At 41.0% G+C, this 21836-nt stretch overlaps 1 protein-coding gene across 1 annotated transcript; it reads left to right on the top strand.

Annotated features, from left to right (window-relative positions):
- Positions 1–3760, top strand: LOC133905100 (ATP-citrate synthase alpha chain protein 3-like). The gene is made up of 11 exons (XM_062346808.1): positions 1–233; positions 1284–1460; positions 1555–1797; positions 1921–1972; positions 2048–2162; positions 2303–2384; positions 2537–2632; positions 2768–2869; positions 2953–3069; positions 3184–3300; positions 3431–3760. The coding sequence occupies exons 1-11, from the start codon at positions 135–137 to the stop codon at positions 3500–3502; spliced, it is 1272 nt and encodes a 423-aa protein (XP_062202792.1). The 5' UTR covers positions 1–134; the 3' UTR covers positions 3503–3760.
- Positions 3761–21836: the final 18076 nt, after the last annotated feature.

Below are 21836 nucleotides of genomic sequence, written 5' to 3'. Positions count from 1 at the left end.
AGCACAACCACTACCAGATCGCATCTACCCACAACCAAACCAGCTGGGCGGGCCTCCGTATACAAAACCGCTCGCTCGCTCGCTGCCCTGCCCCGCCCTTCGCTTCTTCTACCAAGGTCCGGTCGGCGGCGGCGATGGCGCGGAAGAAGATCAGGGAGTACGACTCGAAGCGCCTCCTCAGGGAGCACCTCAAGCGCCTCGCCGGCATCGACCTCCAGATCCTCTCCGCGCAGGTCATTCCCCCGCTTCTCCTTCTCTCCCGCCACGCTGCTGCCTGTCGAATCGGTTGTAGAGTTGTGGGGTGAGGCAGGCTTGGGAGGCTTGTCCGGCGGGGGCGGACGGAGTGCTGAATTTGAGGAGCTGTTGGTGATTCCGGCTCAGGATCGTAGGGTGAAGCTGTGAAAGAGCTTGCACCTCTACGCTTTTTTTGGGGGGGGGGGGGGGGGGTTGCTACGAGCATCGCTGGTAGTGCCAGATTTCAGGTGGGTTGTTGTCTTTACCGCGGATTGTGTATGGGTACCATGTGCGAAGATGTCCGCTTTGAAGCGGTTGTTCGCAGCTATCTGATGCGTCGTGATTGCTGTAGTTGGTAATTGGTGAGGAATCTGGCTGGGAACTTGGGGACAAAATGCAATGCACTTGGGCAATTGCAAATTTTAGACAGTTTTTTATAGATCTGTTTATCACTTGATTCATCGTGTTGTTAGTATGTATTTCTGTGTATTATCCAGATCTATATTATTATTCAGTGTATGTAGGAAATCATTGTTAGTAGGTGAAATGGTGAATTGGCTGGGAATGCTCAACTCCTCTTCTTTTTTTAAGGAAATGATTGAGCCATAATAGTTGGTTACCTCTTTTACCATAATGGATTTGTTAGGTGTAGTGCTGCTATGATCTGAAATCTCAACCTTTGTTAGAATCTGAAATATTTAAGTAACAATATCTCCGGTTTGGGTTATGTTCTTTTTTTCTGTGATAAAATAGGTCTGTGTCATTCACTGGTACTGGTAACACTAAAACATTGTCTTAGTTTCTAATCACCAGATAGGAACAAGTGATTCATGTTTATCTGTTTTCTCTTGGGAGGTGTCCTTGCTGAGTATTTTACATTAGCTGGGTTTATCAGTTGGAGAAACTCAGCTTAAATTTGATTACTCTTGACTGGCATGCTTCAAGCTCTGATGTTCTATAGTAGTTATATTTTCCTCTCTATAGCATCCCTGTTTCCGATATATTCCTCAAGATCAATTTGACTGAATTTTCAGCATGCTTATTTGTAGGTCACACAATCAACGGATTTCACTGAGCTTGCAAACCAGGAGCCATGGCTCTCATCTGTGAAGTTGGTCGTGAAACCTGACATGCTGTTTGGTAAACGTGGGAAGAGTGGACTTGTGGCCCTCAACCTAGATCTTGCCCAAGTTCGCCAATTTGTCAAGGAGCGGTTGGGAGTTGAGGTAGTGTCAGAACTAACATCTTGCCATTCTTTTACAACACAAGCTTCATTATTAAAGCTATTTATAATCTATATGGGTATGCTTGTGTATCTAGGTCGAGATGGGTGGCTGCAAAGCTCCAATTACAACCTTCATTGTTGAGCCGTTTGTACCCCATGATCAAGAGTACTACCTTTCGATTGTATCAGAAAGGCTTGGTTGCACCATTAGTTTCTCAGAGTGTGGAGGTATTGAGATTGAGGAGAACTGGGACAAGGTTAAAACAATCTTTATTTCTGCAGAGAAGCAAATGACACCTGATGCATGTGCTCCGTTGATTGCCACCCTGCCATTGGAGGTAAGCTCTTCCACTATTGTTCCCCCATTTATTTGAACTTGTTACAGCTGACAATTCTCAAGTTCTTGATTAGCCTTCCTGTGCCCATTTCATTCTCACTCAAGATTTTTGTCTGAATTTCAGGTACGCACAAAAATAGGTGATTTCATTAGAGGAGTATTTTCTGTCTTCCAAGGTACCTCACTCTTGCTTTTCAATGGCATGCACTTATCAATTATTGCTTTCACTGACATCATATTATGATCGGCAGACTTGGATTTCTCATTTCTTGAGATGAACCCATTCACCTTGATAAATGGTGAAGCGTATCCTTTGGACATGAGAGGAGAGCTGGATGACACAGCCGCTTTCAAGAACTTCAAAAAGTATGATTCAGGATTTGATCTTCCTTAAAGATTCCAATTACCTCCTTCATACTGCTGATATCTATCTTTTTGTTTAAACGAAAGGTAGATCATTCTCTACCTTATATGCAATCATATTGACCGTTGTTTTCAATGTACAGGTGGGGCAACATTGAGTTCCCCTTACCTTTTGGAAGAGTGCTCAGCCCCTCAGAAAGCTTTATCCATGAACTAGATGAGAAGGTAAGCTCATGTAAACTTATATTTCATTCTGCCATTCCCTCCTGAAGTCTGCTATCTGTAAATCATTACTGTCTACGTTGTATATTAAATTATTTGGACAGAGTACTGCATGCTCCATAATATTTTTTGATGTACCATTTCTCTTCTTTCAGACAAGTGCTTCTCTGAAATTCACAGTATTGAACCCAAAAGGACGCATTTGGACAATGGTTGCAGGTGGTGGTGCTAGTGTCATATATGCTGATACAGTAAGCCTGACTTTCTTGCAGACCCTCCTTCAAGTTACTTTGCACCTTTTGATACCATCTTCTTTTAACTTGGATCTATCGTGGAACAAATTTCTGAAGGAACGAAATAATCTCATAGTTCCTCATGCATACCAGGTTGGAGACTTGGGATATGCTTCAGAGCTAGGAAACTATGCGGAGTACAGTGGAGCTCCCAATGAAGAAGAGGTTCTGCATTATGCTAGAGTAGTTCTGGATGTAAGGACTGAAGAGTAACCTTTTAGCCTATTGTTCTGTCCATTAGTTTTATATTTTAGTAATGACATTTTGGATCTGTGCAGTGTGCCACCGCTGATCCTGATGGCCGCAAGAGAGCTCTTCTCATTGGAGGGGGTATAGCTAACTTCACTGATGTTGCTGCTACATTTAGTGGCATTATTCGGGCTTTAAGAGAGAAGGTAAGTTGGACCCCACAGTTGGATTGCTGTTCCATTACCCAACCACTCCCACCTGTCTCCATTTATAATCTTGATGAACCCTGTTTGTTATATCGCTTCCAAATCTGCTTCCAGGAATCCAAATTGAAGGCCGCAAGGATGAACATTTACGTTCGGAGAGGTGGTCCAAACTACCAAACTGGGCTTGCTAAAATGCGCACCCTAGGTGCAGAACTTGGTGTTCCAATTGAGGTATGATCTATTATGCTTCTTTTACAGATGTCATATATGCCATTTTCCTGAAAGAAGATCGCTGGGGACCAGCTCCACCCCTATAGCAGATGACCCGATTACGCTCAACAAGTTGTCAAATTCATGGCAGGTATATGGACCAGAGGCGACCATGACTGGAATCTGCAAACAAGCCATTGATTGCGTCATGGCCGAAGCATAAATCACGGTATAGTTGCGCTGTTTGCAGTCGTATCCATTTTGTACCAGACCTTTAATGTAAGGGGTTGTTCGAGTGAACAGAGAACGATCATTGTTGTGAGTAAACTACCTTTGTAAGACAATTACAGAATAATCTAGATCTTTGTTTGGGGGAATTGCAGTAATCTAGATCTTGGTTTGAGGGGGGAGGTGAGGTATGAATGTATGATGGAATTGTTGTGATCCACCAGATTTCAGGGTTCATGGTTACTTCTTCACATCCAATACTGTTTGTGGTTTTGTTTTGGGTGGTTGCATTTTGAAACGGACTACTGCAGCTACATCAGCTGCCTGTGTTGTGAACCGTGATGTGGCACTCCTTCCCAGCCTTCCAGGGCAAGATATTCATTCATCTTCTGACCTATCCCGTGAAGTATGCCGATCTCAGATCAAGAAAAAAAGGGTGATATATGCCACTGAGAAATAATTTTTTTACCTGAAGTTTTTCACTTTACACTAAAAGTTCCAAAACTCTGAATTGTAGAATATATAAACTTCAATATATTTTTTCCTAACGCGCAAAGCTTTGTATGCCGATTCATTAAAAAGTGGTGCAAGAGAGCACAAAATCGGTACACCACCCAATGGACCAATTGGTTGTTGCAAAAATAGAAAAGGTTTTTAAACTACTTAGTGCCCCCTTCAGCATTCAATTGCAAAGATATGGGCTCACAGCTTTGGCGATGTTAGAGCATCTCCAATAATATATATATATATATATATGTTATTTATAAGAATAATACATGCCACCAATAGATGATAATATAGACAACATACCCAATAACTTAAAGGTAGCAGCGTCTATAATATTAATATAGACCTACATGCAATAGATTGTAAGATCAATAGATTAAATGAGTAGACTATCTACATAGTTAGTAATCTAGCTTTTATCTCTCCTCCTTACTTTTTCTTTACATAGACAAAAAGTCTAAGTAACTATCCTTAGAGCTAGCTCACATATATTATTCGAGACATCTTTACCCAACTTATTATGATGGAGCTTCATAAAAGGCATAGGATTGTGCCAGACCACAACAAGAGAGGCGCAAAATCCCTAGTCATAAAAGATAGACCAAGTGTAACCACAGCCAGAAAGATGCCAAATCCTAAAAGTGGATCAAGGTGTCATCGTTGCTTGCACACGAGCGCGAGGCATCACTCTTGGTGGCTTCATTAGGGTTACGATCGAGTAAGAGTATCTCTAATTGACTTTTAAATCTCACTCCATATATCTTTATATAGGAAACCTCATATTCCCTCTCTATTTCTCTACGCACTTCAACCAATTCTCTAAATCTCGCCCCTAAATTCCACTCACTTATTTTATTAGTATCCTATAAATAAAAAATATTTGCAACGACTATATTTTCAATGGCTATATTTTGTATATATTTGAATTTTTTAAATTTAAATTAAATTAAAAGAAGAATATCATATGAAATGATAAAAATGCATATAAATATAGCATTACAAAGGAATTCAATTTTTCACCATATAAGCTAGGGTTGGATTAATTTTAAAAATTAGTCCATTATATAATAAGAATATTAGTGAATTTTTCTAGATTTTTGAGAATTTATTTGAGGTCCTAATAATTGTTAGAAGTTATAAAAGTAGCATTTTTGATAATTTTAGTTTAAATTCTACACATGTTTTTTAGTTAATCCAATTAAAATAGGTTACATATGGATTATGAAACACATTAAAAAAATTATATAATTTTTAGAGTAACAAAATACTACTATTCTAAATAGAGCGGATGATAAGTAATAGTAGAGCTGTCAAATACTGTTTACATCAGGTCACATGTCATCAGCTAGTCCTTCCTCCGTTTGGGAGATAGCGAGTCCATTCTGGAGATAGAGAGTGCGTTTGCGTTCGAAGGAAGTAACGAGCCATCGAAAGGAGATAGCGAACACCTTAAAATAGTGAGGCTAGGTTGGAGCTGATCGAATCGCTATATGTAGCCATAGCGAGCAGGACAGAGAGTATAAAGAGATGATCTAAGGCAAACGTAAAGGCGGCACATGCGAATTCATGTACGAGAGGGAATTGCCTCGGTCCCTGTGCCTAGGACCGACAGCTCTACCTGTTCCACTCCATTGTTCGTTCAAGATGTGTTCTTGCAGTATCTAATCAAGCTTCACAAAAAAGAAAAAAAATCGAACCAAGCTTTCGAAAACATAAAACCGAATCCAGCAAGTTGTACAAAATGTATCGGACGCACATCCCAGCCAGCTCCCAGTGCTCCATCTGAACCATGGAGACTTTTTTATTTATATATTTTTTAAATCTAGAATTTACAAATATATGTGTTTGTTTTAAAAAATTACAAATGTTTGTCACTCGTCCGTTGGACAATAAGAACCTTTCACGGGCGATAGGAGGAGTTACTGCCTGAGTCACCTAGTTAAAGGGCTACGGTGGTGTGCCACATGTCACCTGTTAAACGAGCTATATGTATTGAGTCTTGTCCACGCTGGTAGGCCTCTTGTTGTCTGTTGGACGGGCAATAGATAGATATGTAAATTTTAAAAATAAGAGTATACATTTGCCCAATTCTGAAATATATATATACACACGACAAGTCATATATACACACATGACAAGTCTATTTTGCGTCTAGACACAGAACAAACTTTGCGTTGCACCACTGTGGCCGATCAAGCCCGGAGGGATTCGCGCGGCCGTGGCACCGCCATTCCATGTGTGGGCCTGTTCGGCGCCGCGCCGCGTGCTTTGTTGTTCACCCAACCATGTTGTGTTACCCTGCATCGCGGCCTTTCATCGGTACAAGTATGACATGTCGTGCCACTCATTCGTGCGGATTCGCCACAGGCCATGACGTCGGATGTGCTTTGGTTGGACAGTGCGAGCTGAGGGCTGCATCTCGCTCGAAGCTTGTTGCTTGCACACCGGATGTTCATGCCAATGTACAAATAGTTATAACATGTTACTGCTTTGTAGTAACTGACCTATCTTGTGGATCGCAACTATACTGCTTTTGTAATTGTAACTGGGGGTGTGCGCAGAGGTGAACGAGTTCGATCATACGATAAAAGTACTTAATTACAATCAGAGAAGGTACTGAATTACGATTAGCGAAGGTACCGAGTTGCAACTATGTATTTGTAATAACTGACATATCTTGTGGATTACAATTATACTACTTTTAGAATCGTAATTAGGGGTGTACGCAGAGATGAACAAGTTATGATCACATGATAAAAATATATACTAACTAGAGAAGGTACCGAGTTACAACCATATATATTTATAGTAACTGACCTATCTTATACATCATAACTATACTGCTTTTGGGATCGTAACTGGAGCGTGGAGCAATAGTAAACTATAGTGCACCTATGCACATAATATATATACACACTGTTGCGCCACCTCCTGTTATTGCTATCACCTTTGCGTCACCCCCAAGTTACGACTAAAAAAATAGTTAGTTACGACAATATAGATAGTTGAGTTACAATCACATGACAAAAGTCAGTTATGTAGTAACTATACTGTTTTTAGGATCGTAACTGGGGTGTGTATAGAGGTGAACAAGTTACGATTATATGACAAAAGTGCATAATTATGACTAGAGAAGCTACCGAGTTACGACCATATATATTTATAGTAACTAACATATCTTGTGGATCACAGCTATGCTACCTTTGGGATCATAACAGGGGGGTTGTGCATAGAGGTGAACAAGTTACGATCACATGACAAAAAATATATAATTACGACTAGAGAAGGGACCGAGTTACGATCATATATATTTATAGTAACTGACATATCTTATGGATCACAGCTATACTATTTTTGGAATCGTAACTGGGGTGGATGCAGAGGTGAACTACGTTGTGCATATATATATATATATAATAATGTGGATGGTAGTGTTCAAATCATATGACTGCTGGATATCATTAATCACTCTTCTAAGCCATGCGTATTTCTGTACGGCTTCATATAAAGCTATTATTTCTAAGTGGTTCATCAAAGTAGATATAAGATTTTACTTTGACGATTTCCAAGATATTGCAGTTCAACCATATAGGAAAATATAGTCAGTCTGTGATTTCGATGTATACGGGTCTGGTAGATACCCAATATTTGTGTATCTAACCAGACTTAGGTCATGATTCTTTTTGTCGAACAGACCCATATATTTGCTACCTTGCAAGTAACGAAGAATATCCTTGACACCCTTCTAATGCCTTTTAGTGGGCTTTACGTTATATCATACAAGTAGGTTTTCTACAAACACTATATATGACATATTATAATTAGCCAGATACATCAACGCACTATTGCACTTAAGTATGAGAATTCCGGTCCTAATACTTTCTCTTCCTTTTCTCTAGGTCTATAGGGATCTTGATATGCTTGCAATGACCTTCCGACCATGGTGATCTTAGTGGGAAATGATTTTTCAAAACCAAACCCCTCTAACACTTTCAGAGTGTAGTTTGACTGATGTACGAAAATTTAGGCCTAAGCAAAACTTGGTTTTACCCTAATCTTTGATTTCAACAGGGGCTGCAATGACATGGCGGCCCAGCGGTGATGCTTTGGGCAATGCATGCGAGCAGGCGGCGTGGTGGTGGCCATAGCGGGCGTGGCACGACGGTGTGTCCCAGCGCCGCATGCAGTGCGGTGCAAGACGACATGGGGGTCTTTGTCAGCGTGGCGTCGAGCGAGACATGGCATGGCCGCGTGTGCAGTGGGCGACCGGTACGACACGTGTGAAAGGATCGAGATGTTTCCTAGAGGGGGTGAATATGCATTTCCTTGCAATTCAAATAAACTCATAGCAGATTATTTAAAATTGGAGTCTCCGCAAATGTTGCTGAGCCTTTGCACTTTTGAAGACCTTTCACAGAAATAGAGGCAACTCGAATGTAAACTATGACTAATGAGTTCTAGCTCATTAGTCACTCGCATGGTTATTCGTAGCCAAGCCATTTGTCACCCCTTCACCATCTTTCCATCTTGAATCACATATAGCGTCACATCAACAATATGTATTCATTGAATTCCATTTCTCCAAAACATGATCATTGCTTGAATATTTGCTTTTATATCAATGTTGTGATCAAATAAGTTTCCATGTTGAATTTCTCTGAATTGCTAAGCCCTTGATCAACTTTTTTCTTTCTTGATTAAGAATACCTTCCATGTGACCAAGCAACCTATCATTGCAATTCCCTTTGATTTACCATTGCTCTTGATCACATATCTCTTCATCATCAATATGCACTCATGTATTCTATTTCTTCAACTTAATCTTCACTTCAATATCTTTCTTCGTATTGATGTTGTGACCGAGCAAACTTCCATATAAACTCTTCTTGATCTACTAAACCTTTGATCACTTATCTTCTTTCTTGATCAAGATACCAATTTTGTGACCAAGCAAGCTCTTAACTAAATCTTCCTTGATTTGATAAGCTCTTGAAATATTAATCCCTTGATCACCTTTGTTCTTAGTATTGCAATCTTGATAAATCTTTATGCATTTTTAATTTTCCTTTGATTATGCGAGCAAACAACCAATAGGACCATACAATTGCACTTGCATCCTTGTCTCCTTTGCCCTTTTTAATCTTTGCTCGCTATTCTTTACTTCTGTATAATTCATATGACATGAGCTTGACTTTGTCATTTGCAAGTAAAAACCTATTCAAGCTCAATAAACTTATTAATCCTTTAACTGTTTTATCATTCAACCACCAAAATCCACTAGGGGGCCTAGATGCACTTTTAATGCCCCCTGTTTTGGTGACTAATGATAACATAATTAAAGTTTACAAATGATTGATAAAAATAAGATTTTGAATCCTATGATATAGAGAGCTCCCCCTAAATATGTGTATTAAATGAATTTCAAATTTTGGTCTCAAATGCCACATGCATATTATTTAAAGTAAAGTGTGGGAACTCCCCCTATATCTTAGCATCAGTGGGGTGCACAAGGTGTGTGAACAAAAGTATTCGTGATGTGTATGACAAGATATATACGACAATAGAAAGCTGAGTCTCTGTCAAACTGTGAACAATTCGTAACTAGATACGGAACCCCCGTATCTCCAAAAGTGCGGAACCTCCATACAAATTTGCGGACTCTCCGCAAATTTCGTAGAAACTAAAATTGCATCACAACACAAAACATATAACCACATACTGACATGATAAGTACCTTAGTTCATAAACAAGTCTAGGGAGTTCAACACACACCATGCGAATTTAAAAAAAAAACTTATATACCTCCCCCTTACCCCTTTAAATCTACGAATCAATATTTACCCCTTATATTGTCCCCAAAAATCTCTCCCCCTTTGGCATCAATCTCAAAAAAGATCTTTCCACCAAAAGGAAGAAATTAAGGTAAACAAGTGAAGGCAAGAGTGGGGTAATAGTTTAACATATATGATTTCTCCCTGATTTGTTCTACCAAGCAAAGTATGCAACACATTAAGACAAGATTATGAGAATAAGCAAATTTAGCTCATACCTCACTTAGATGATAGTTTTAACATGAGACAAACTCATGTCATCATCATAACAAGAGGTATCAACCAAATATCTAAATAATTCTCTAATCGCCACTAAAATACAAACTCATGGTGTGACTAAAATTTTTGCATACACATGCACACACTAGCATGATAAGACCTAGATGCATAAAGGTAATACAAGAGTTCATAGAGCAATGTACCTTTGTTCTAAGGCTCACAATCTTCGTTTATGTGAAAACAACCCAATAGCTTGTATATGACTAATTTTGAAACCCATATGGTATCTTCTTTTGATATCACATTGATTTACTCACAAAGACAAAAGATAGCATCAAATTACACAAGCTAGACTTTCACATTTAGTGACCCTTTGGATGTGGAAGGTAAGTGGATCATTAAATGGTGAAACCTCATAATATAGACTAAATCCCCCCTTTTCCATAATGCATACATATGTATATAGAAGACACATACATATAAACTTTTGATCAATTAAGTCCAAATAAGGGAATTTTAGCTATATTATGAAGAGTAGCTATACAAGAGATAAAAATGCAATCCAATTGAAATTGAGAGATACTTTTACCAATTTGGATTGAGTTAAGGTAGCATATCCTTGAGAAACTACCTTGAGGAAATCATTTTCCCCAAGAGACTACACAAATTCACTAGAAGAAAAGGTTAGTCTCAAAGACACAAGACATATGACAGGCTCTCTCCTTAATACGTGCATCTAGTACTTGAATTACTTAGGACATCCACTTGATTTAATTTAGAGTCTAAAGGAGTTTATCCTACATCTTGGTCGAGGCATAAGAAATTTGCAAAATTAAAATTATGCCAAGAAACTCTTACCGCCACATAGGCATGTAGATCACCATATGATATAGGTAATTTTGATAATCCTCATATGATGCTCTTATCAAGTATAGCTTTGTTGATTTGAGTGATGAATTCCTTCACTCAATGTCTTGTGGTGAACTTGAGTTTTTCTTGCATGTCCAAGTTCCAACTTGAATTCCTAGTTCTTTTCCTTACCTAAAGCAACTCATGGGGAGAAAACAAGGTAAAATTTATAAAATTTACAAATTATGAACTAGGAGTTACCATAATTTGAAGATATGATCATGGATGATGAATGGGATGATCTCTTGGGTATTTGATGAGCTCTAGAGTGGAGGGCTTGTATAGAAAACCAAATTCCATTTTCTTCCTCCAACTTAGTTAAATCCAATTCCAAAGTAGAATCGAACCATCCAGTATTAAACCGGAGTACCCAGTTTATAAAGACTGGGACCTCCCAAAAATAGTTTCGGAGCATCTAAAAATTCCTCAGGAACCATTCCTCTTCCTTTGATATCTTTTTGTGTTCAACAAGTGAGACTACACAATATAAACTTGAAAGAAAGCATTAGTCTCACAAGATATATACTAAACTCCCCCTCAAGGTGTATATAAAATAATACACAAAGTATACTCATGTGCATTCTCAAAAAGAGGTTAAGGGAGAAGTTTACACTATATCTTAGTTCAAGCAAGCAAACTTTACCAAAAGAAAGGAATTTAAGGACTGGAAAGTAAAACATGCATTCATAAACCTCAAACATCACAATGAAGGAGATTAAATGATTTTATTCCACTTCATCCTCATTGTTTGGTTGTCATGAAAGTTCAACTCTCCCTTGATCCATTACTATTTCTTTTGTTCTTTTTATTTCATCCAACCAAGTGATCATGTTCTTCTTACAACTTTACTTGCTTCTGTTTGACAATATTTTGTTTATAAACTCTATCATCAGTGTGTGTTAAAGATGATATGCATGCTCACATGTGTGCTGTCCAAGAAACAAGAAAAAAGAAGAAGAAGAAAGCAAGCACCTGCATGGGCATTCATGTACATGCATGATAAAGAGTGCATACATTCACAAACCACATTCTTCTCTCTCTCTCTCTCTCTCTCTCTCTCTCTCTCTCTCTCTCTCTCTCTCTCTCTCTCTCTCTCTCCAGTACGTACAAGAATATGTACAGCGTGGCGGGAGTCATGGGAGAATGCTTGTTCTTGATCCACCAGTTAGCCTACACGCAGCTACATGTATATGAGATGAACGTCGAGGAACCACCAAGGCTACCAGCCCGCCAACGTACGGCACGCTCGACGCTCCCTTAGGCTCACATACCTGAGGGGTGGGCCTATCCTTATCTAGTCTCGCGGTTCAACAGACGCAAGCTAAGGAGTAGCATGCTTATCCATTCGGCGAAGCGGCGCTCTCATCCAACAACACAGCTAAACTGCTTCCAAGGATCACGCGCCTACTGAACAGAAAAGTGGCGGCACTCTCTCTCTCTCTCTCGTGAAGATCTCCTAGCTGGGTTCCCTACCACCTGCCTATAAAAGGCCATCGACTCCACAGCACCAAGGGAGATCCACTTTCGTTCACCCCTGTTGCCATTCACGTCTACGTGCATGCGGTCATCTTGTCGCCGCCACTTCGCACGCCACAAGAGCCTGTTAATCTCCAACTAGCCGACGTCTCCGACAGCCGACCGACGACTACACAGGCGTGCAGACCATCGCCCGGAGCTTGGAGGTCAATTTGCTAAGGACCGGAAGGCAGAGAAACCATTTGCTAGTAACTAGACATGAAGAGAAGCAAGAAAGCAAGAAGCAGACGTGAAGGCTAGAAGGACGAGGATGGTGTTCACGTCATCCATGGGTGAGCTTGTTTTCTTTTGATTTTTCCCTCTCTCTTATCTCATATCACATGCATGGATGGATGGCCTGCTCCTGCCATCCCAAACGCCATAGCTGAGACCTTAAGCCTGCCGCTGGAGATGCCGTCTGGGTTCATTAGTCAGTGTTGTACGCTGAGTCGCATATCCTCGATCGACAGACGCCCACATGTCCATGTGCGCAGTGAATGGCATCTACGTCGTCACCATGCAACCGTCGCAACAACCTGGGGAGGCGATGCTGGAGTTCACCCTCACGCTGCCTAGAGAGAAGCACTCCACCATGATGACCCATCCGTGATGCATCAGGTCATGGCATCCAATATACCACATTCATCGCCAAGTACAAGACGACGCCATCCAGCGAAGCAACTGCCAAGACGAAGACGAGAATCCCACCCAGACCATGCGCGCCGTGGAGCAACAGCGCTGCCCAGGTCATCTACAAGTCGATGAGGTCGACGCCCAGGCCACCAAGATCACTCGTGAGTCAATGAGGATGTCGCTCCTGCTGCCAACTTCGACGTCCGCTGGGCCTAACTGTGAGTCGGAGGGAGATGTTGAGCTTGCCAAGATGCCACACCAGTGCTCAAATCCTCAACGACACTGCGATGGCTACCAAAATCAACACCTGCAATAGGGAGGCCAAATAATGCACGTAGTGCTTGCATGCGTTTACATGCACGTATGTGTATTAGAGCACATGTACATGCACGTACATTTTACATGCAAGGAGATTGATGCCTAGCTCTGGAGCCTGAAAGTATCTGCGGATGGAGTTCCCTGGTCTACACGCGTCCACTTCCCGACGTCCGTCTCCACCATTTCCTTTCTCCTGCTTCTCACCTCGACCACGCTGCCAAGTCATCGAATCGGACAAGCCGAGTGCCACCATGCATGTTCTTCCATCTACTATGACGACTACGCGCCGTTCATGACCTACGAGGCCATGGATAACGCCGATGCCCCCATCTACACCAACCACATCATCACATGCATGGAGGACGCAAAGCGAAGACCGAAGAACACAACCACATACACAGCTTAATCGGAGGTGTTCTGTGAGCTCGACTCGCGTACGTAATTAACTAGGAGCCTTTCGAGGCCCTGGGAACTAGAGGACCACATCGCCCAAGTTAGATTGCCGTCAGCAGGCTATGGAGCACGCGCACACATATGGGAACCTATATTTGTATTATCTAATATGAATAAAATGTGTTCCCTACCTTTTGTCTTTTGTCTTTTTATTTTGTACTTAGGTACACTGGCACGCCTGCACCCTTACACCCTGGGTTGAGAAATTTTAGATGAATTACTCGCGTCCAAACAGCTTCGGTCCCGATTATGATATCAATTGAGGTGACACCAATTGAAGAGGAGCACACTTGAAGGGACCATGACTTATGTATAAGAACTTTGAAGCCAACTTGAAAGTACTTAGAAGAACCTTGCTACAACTCATAGAAAAGAGAAAGCATTAAAAGCACACGGGAGAGTTTCACGAATAATGATCCTTTGGATGTGGAAGGCAAGTGGATCAATTATTCATGAAACCTTATAATATAGACTAAATCACCCCTTAAAGTAGTGTACACATATGATGGAAGGCAAGTTTTTGTGCACTATTAGACATTTAATTCACAAGATTAATTCAATCTATATTATGGAAGGTAGCCAAAAAAAATACAATAAAGTACCAATTAAAAGAGAGAATTTTGCATACCTTCGAGGGTGTTTTTCACTTCCCATGAGACTAAACACAAATTTCACTTGTAAACAAGTTAGTCTCAATATCACAAAATATGGGATAAGCTCCCCCAAATATGTGCATCGAAGTATTTGAATTTCTTGAGACATGCACGAGTTCATTTAAGACTCAAGAGGAGTGTACCCTATATTTTGGACCAAAGCACAAAAGAGATTTTTTTTAAAAAGAAAATACTTATGTCAAGAACTACTTACAACTATGAAAGCATGTATAGTACCGTAAGATGTGATGATAATTTGACAATCTACCACATATGAGCTTTTATGAGTGGAACCCTCTAGAATTAAATGGTGTGCTCTTTTACTTCATTTGATCTTCACACTTGGCTTCTTTGGCTTTAAATTCATTTTATTCTCCAATGATGTGAGCCAAGTATCATCCATATCTTGCTTGCTGTGGAAGATCAATATGATTCTAATCATGACCTTTTACTTAGTCTTCCTATCAATGATCCAATTCATTCCTTTAAAGTGACTTGAATTTTCTTGCAAGGTTATCAACCAATGTAGGTTCTCGAGTGTTTCTTTTATCTCAAGTGGCACTTCTTTTTCAAATTTCTTCATGAATATAGTTGATGAGGTAGTCTCTTAGATTCTTAGATATGACCCTTTTGGATTGATCTTGACGCGTTCCTTCTACATCATTCTTCTAGAAATTCATTGGAGTCCTCATTGGGTTGATCTTGATCATGAACTCGGGCTTGGCCACTCTTCTAGCAATGTGTGGACTCTCCACACTTATTTGCGGACTCTTCACATTTTGTTGCAGCTGAAGGAATTTGATCATTTTCTTCATCTTCTTCAGCCTTCTTTTGACCTCGAGCTTCCTTGCAGCTTCACTTCTTCGATGGTTAGCTTATTGATTGCCATCACCAAGTATCCATAACCTATATTATTAACAAAATAATCGTGCTCTACTAGAGAGTCGTTAAAAGCATTATATTACACAAAGTATAAATTTTGCTTAAATTTTATCTAGCCACCTTAAAGTGTTCACAACCATGAAAAATTGTAAACATTAGCACCTATGCTAAGCTAAGTGGCTAGATAGCTTAAGTTAGATACTTGTTATCGATATATCATTGAAGATTGAAATAAAGCAATAATCCACACTCATAACACTTCTTTCCAAATATCATGAGAAAGCCCAATTTGAAATAATCTTGAGATGAGATATCCAATATAGTTCCTCTCAAGCAAGCCAAGTCTTTAATGTACCTTCAAGTACCTATTTAGCCTTTTTAAACATATTTTGGTATCCAAGCCATATTGGGTCCATCCCGATTAGTCACAAAAGATTTAGGCACCCAAATGGCCTTCGTGCTAGCAAATGATGAACTAATCATATTAGCAACACAAGTTTCATTTTTGGCCTCCCTAAGCGATAAATCATAACCAATTGAAGAGTTAGGCTTATGGATGTTACTAATGGGATAATTCTTATCAATATGTTCCTTGTCCCGGCAAGTATAGCAAATGTTGTGTATGTCCTTGCAAGAAGTTTCTCATCTTGTTTCTCCCTTGCTTACTTACCGGTGAGCCTCTTTCTTGATCACTTAAAGCCTTCATTCTTCATGTAGGGGCATGATTCAACTTCATGTCCCTTCTCATTGCATCCATAGCACTTTCTCTTGGTTCTTCTTGTTTTTTCTTTGGAAGTGTGGTCTTGTCATCAACCTGGTTGGAACACATAGAGGCATAGTGTCTCATACTTGAGCATTTGAAGCACTTGATATGAGCCATCTTCTTATCTTGGCTCTTGCTCATGTCATTCTCTTCCTTCTTCAAGGCGCAATCTTTCACATGGTGACTCTCATTCTTACACTTGAAGCAAGTGATGAGATCCTTATTCTTCTTTTGTTCTTGCCCCTTGATCTTGATATGATTGGACCTATTCTTCTTGTTGGATTTTTCTTTAAGTCCATGATCCTTGTACTTCTTATTTTTACCTACATGATCCAAGTTAGATATAGTGCTCGGGAAAATGTTTTCTTGAGAGCAACAAGGGTTAGCACAAGGCAATTCAATGTGAACTAGTGAGCATGTGCACTTGTGCATGTAAGATCGATATGATTTTACCATTATTACCACAACCTCATGAGCTATTTCTAGCATAGCATGTCAGTCTACAAGATTCTCATGCGAGCACACAAGCTCATCATGATTTTCTTGCAAAGCTACATGCTTGCTAGTGAGCTCTTCAAGTTACGTCTTTAGCTCATAATTTGCTTTCTCTAATTGAGCTACACAAGAAGTATAATTAGTAGCATAAGTATGCTAAATTAACAATTTTTTATACAGATTGACCAAGGATGCATGAGAGCACTTAAGCTCTTCATACTCTTTGGTCAAAGTCTTCAACTCTTTAATCTTCTTAATGAGGTACTCTTTTTTCTTCTCATGATCTTTCTCTTGTCTCTTGATGATCTTCAAGAGCTTCATCACTTTTAGTTTATCCTTCTTGCTCAAGTGATCAAATTCAAGGTCTTCATCTTCAATCTTATCATCACTATCATCCTCACTTTTATCTTTACTCTCACTTTCCACCTCCTTAGCTAGCCTCTTCTTATTTCTTGCCATATAGCACATGTTAGCTTTGGCAAAGGAAAGTGAGCATCTAGGTGAGGTTGATTCTTTATTTGGCCGGTGGTGGTCACAACCTTCTTCTTTCTTCAAAAGGTTAGTTTCATAAGAACTACAGGAAGTAGAAGTACCATAAGTAAGGTTATTGTTCCTACTCACCATTTCATTACCTTAGTACTAATCATATGTTGGTGAGGATATGAATATGGCAAAATCATCTTCACTATCGGAGAGCACTTCATCATCACTTTTGAACTTTTCATATCTTTCTTTAAGGGTTGTCCAAATGAGATTAGCATCCTTAAGCATACTACCATCTTCGAGCATACTATGGAGTCAAACACATTTTCACTCAAAGCATGAATTAAAACATCAGATGCTTGAGCATTGAGATGTAGGCATTTCTCTTCCTCTTTGGATAAGTTGAACCAATAACACTAAGAGGAGAAATACTCACATGTACAATCCGCTCGAATTGAGGACCCATGGCCCAAAAAATACTAAGCACACGAGCAGACCACAAAGAGTAATTTGAACCATCAAATAAAAGAGGTTCTAAAGATACATCACTGATAGTCGACATCTTCTCTCAAGGCAGTTAAGCTCGAATTTGAGAGCCTCGGCTCTATTCCTATTGAAAGGATTGGTATGTTGCCCAAAGGAGGAGTGAATAAGTGTTTCCTTGTAATTCAAACAAAATTACAGTGGATTAGTTAAAAGTGGAGTCTCCATAAATTTTGTGGACTCTTTGTACTTTTGCGGAGCCTCCGCACTTTTGTGGACTTTTCACAAAAACAGAGACAACTCGAATGTAAACTAGGACTAATGAGTTCTAGCTCAAACCAAACAAGAAGATATGCATCTGGAACTGTCCACTAGCAAATCCACAAAGCACTTGTACTTACAAGTATGCACAATCAAGTAGATCTAGTGGAAATCACAAATCAAAGCAAGAACTCAAAAGTAAACAAATAGAAGTGGAGACACAAAGATCTGTTTTTCGAAGTTCGGATTCACGTCTCTGTTGAGAAAGCTCCAAGGAGCCAAGTCTCTTTCAACGACTTTTCTTGATCCACTAGCTTGATCTCTTTTCTTACAGAGGCGAGATAGACCTTCACAAACTTTTTCGCGGCTCACAACAAGCACGAGGGCTCATCGGGCAATGCCTAGCCATCTAGGAGGCTTCATCTTTAAGAGTAACAAATGCTTTAATAACTGCTTAACGAAGCCCACAAGCGTTCAAGGATGAATTTCTCTCTCTTGTGATCTCAAACACCAATATATCAACCTAACTATTAGGATTTCTCACAAATCACGCACACACCTCAGACAGAGGGGTTGGGAAGAGCTCTAGAAACTTTTGCCTTAGTTGTGGACGTGAGTAACACCAGCACTAGCACCGACACTGTAACACCCTGAATTTTAGCATATAAAAATATAGCAAAATTCGCTCCAAATTAAAACCTTTTCTAATTATTAAACTAGTATAGAACCAAGGAAGTATATATTTGATGTATATATACTCATATGTATATATTCAAATATACTATTTTGGGCTAAGTATTCCAGAAAGAACCAAGTTAATTTCTAAATAAATTGTTGTAATGAATTGATTATATGCATTTTGGTGTATTGGTTCTTATGGTTCATTGTGTGGTGATTCGAATTTGAAGTTCTCTCAAATTCGAATCCATTTTAGTTCTTCTCGGCAATTTCCCAAATCCACATTCAAATTGAATTCAATTCTCCTGAATTCAAACATCTCCCAAATCCCGATGCTTCCAGTTCAAATATTATTCTTAATTCAAATACCCTTATTTGAATTATGCCTAACTCCATTTCAGATCCAAATTCGATTACTCTTTTTGAATCAATCTCAAATCCAGATTCATCAATCATTATCGATTTCGTACCCGCATGCAATTCGAATAATTCGCATTATATTCAATTCTTCCAGTTCTATCATTTTGCAAATTCAATTGAAATCATTCCTTCAATGACCATTCGTCTGTTTTCGAATTCGAATACGTTTATTCAATCAACATGCAATTCGAATCCTCATTACAAAGTCTTATCAATTTCTAATTCAAACTCATTTGAATTATGCCAATTCGATTCAATTTAACCTATTCAAATTGAATCATTACAAACTCAAATACATCAATTGAAATGGTCACAAATATCTTTTCTCTCTCATCTCTCCTTCTCTCTCAGCCCATCCCCTTCCCCATGCTTCTCTCTGTGTGATCACCGACCAAGGCAGGCCCATGCTCCTCTCCCTCTCCCTCTCCCTCTGATCTTTCCACCGCGAGCTCCACCTCCCTCCCTGCTCTCTCTCATCTGCACCAGCAAAGATCACACCCGAGCAGGCAAAACGAATTGGCCAATTGCCCTCCTCAAGCTTCATCTGCAAGCCTCCTCCTCCTCATACACACAACCACATACACACAAATGCATACGCAAAATAGCAGCAACACGGGTGCCCAGTACCACCTCCTCCACTGCCGTGCTATGGCTCGCCCGTGCATGGCTTGGTCACCGCTCCTGCACGCGTGCCGCGCCCAGCCGAGCCGCGCTGCGCACAGCCGTCGCCGTGCTCAGTGCCGAACGCGCCACCGTCGTGCTCGCGCGCCTCGTCGTGCCGCACCATCGTCGTCACTCAGCCGCGACGCGCCGTGCGCCGTCCAGGTGAGCTCCCTGCTCGGTTCGCCTCCCCCCTCTCTCTGTTTAGGGCAGCCACCCACGCATCTCCCGCGCCGTCGTCGTTGCTTGCCCGTGCGCGCCGCGCTGTAGCGCCGCTTGCGCCGCGCCGCCGTCCCGATACACTGAGCCGTCCGGCCTCCTCCCGTTCGCCGCACCGCGTCGCGCTGCGCCGCTGGTGTGTGCTGTTCCGCCGTGGTCGAGCCTTCTTCTTCTCCGGCCTCCCACCGGCGAGCCTTCTCCATCTCCCCGCCGCGTCGGCCCGCATGTCCTCCGAGCCGCCGCCCTCTGCGCCGTCCCGAGAGACCACCGCAGTTGGTCTTCTCTCCGCCGAGCTCTTCCTCCAGCCTCCTTCTCTCTCTCCAGCCCCCATCTCTGGCGCCGCCTCCATCCGCCAGCCGCTCCCTCTCTCCCCGGCGCTGCTCCTCCCCGAGCTCCATCACCGGCAGCCACCACCGTGAGCCCCTTTCTCCGCTGGCGAGCCCTCTCTTCCTCCGGCCACCGCCTCCCGGCCTTCTTCCATCCCGAGAACCCCACCGCCGCTGCTCCCTCCGGTGCTGGCCCATGCCGCGCCTCCGTTCGCCTGGCCGCCACGCCGTCCCTACCGGCTACCGTCTCCCTCCCCTCCCCTCTGCTCGGCCGCCGTCTCTCTTCTCCCCAGCGCCACCGTCTCTCTTCTCTCCCTTTCTTTCCTCTCTGCGCCGCACGCACGGGAAAAATCCCCAGCCGGAGCCGGCCGTGCCTTATCCTTTTGGCCCGCCTCCCCTCTCTGCCATGTGGGCCCACGGACCGGTCCACCGGCCTGGTTCACGGTGGACCGCACACTCGCAGCCCACACCGGTCCACAGCCCATGAGCCGAGTCCACCTGAGCCCGGTCCACGGTGCACCACCCTCACAACCCACTCCGGTTCACAAATCCCATAGACCGAGTCCGTGAAACAGTGGCATTTCCTAAATTCCAGGATTTTCTATTCCGGCAATCTTCCATCCGCTATAACTCCTCCGTTTCAACTCCGATTTCGGCGATTCTTTCGCCAATATTCCTCTAAAATCATAATCTTCATCCCTGCCAAATCTTGTAAATTTTGAAGTTCGTTTATTTTCTCATCCGGTATTTAATTCGTGTCGTCGTGTTTAATCTAGATTTAGATCTCGTCTTTGAATAAATAAAGTGAGTTAAATAATTCGATAATGATGTTTAGGTTGTAATAGTAGATTAGTCACTTATGATAACCTAGCTTAAGCAGGTTAATCCCTTTTATTAATAAGAATAACTAAATGTTGTTTTAATTAAGTGTTTAAGAATAAATTGATATTTCATGTGATATTTTATGCGTTAAGCTATAGGATTAATCTTAGTATATTTAATGATAATTTAACCAGTGTAGCGGTTAAATAAATACATACATGTTAAAAGAATATGATAGCAATAAAATATAACTTAATTAGTGCGGCAATTAAGCAACCCTAGGTAATTAAGTTTAATAGCTAAATAACCATATTTAGTGCTATAGATTAGAATATTTAATCTTCACACTTAAGCACAGATAATTGTCTAGAGTTATACTTATGTATATATGTATACATGCTTACATATTTATAGACATGAGTATTACACATATATTCATGTCTGTACACGTGCACTCACCTACACGTAGAATCTCTAGCTGTCGCCTTCCGGCAGTTAATCTAATAAGAGTTCACCTAGTTAATCGTGATTTGTTCAGGTTTTCTCTTAAGTTGATAAAACAACTAGGTTAATAGCCTAGCCTAACTTTGCTAAATGATCCCGTTATTCTCTGTGTATTAGTTTCATATTGATTAGAGTTGCCGATCGTCTTCCGCTAGGTTTAGCTTTCGTCGTTTTCTCCGTCGTTCTTCTTCCGCTTTGGTATTTCATTGGTTTTGTTCTGGTGTTCATTTGCTTAGTCGTTGTGCGCCTTTTGTCATTCATATGCATAGACTCGAAGTCAAGGTTCTAAGCAAGA

This window comes from Phragmites australis, chromosome 22 (assembly GCF_958298935.1).
Source record: "Phragmites australis chromosome 22, lpPhrAust1.1, whole genome shotgun sequence".
In the NCBI taxonomy this organism is placed as follows: Eukaryota; Viridiplantae; Streptophyta; class Magnoliopsida; order Poales; family Poaceae; genus Phragmites; species Phragmites australis.
This window is presented reverse-complemented; position numbering and strand designations above follow the sequence as displayed.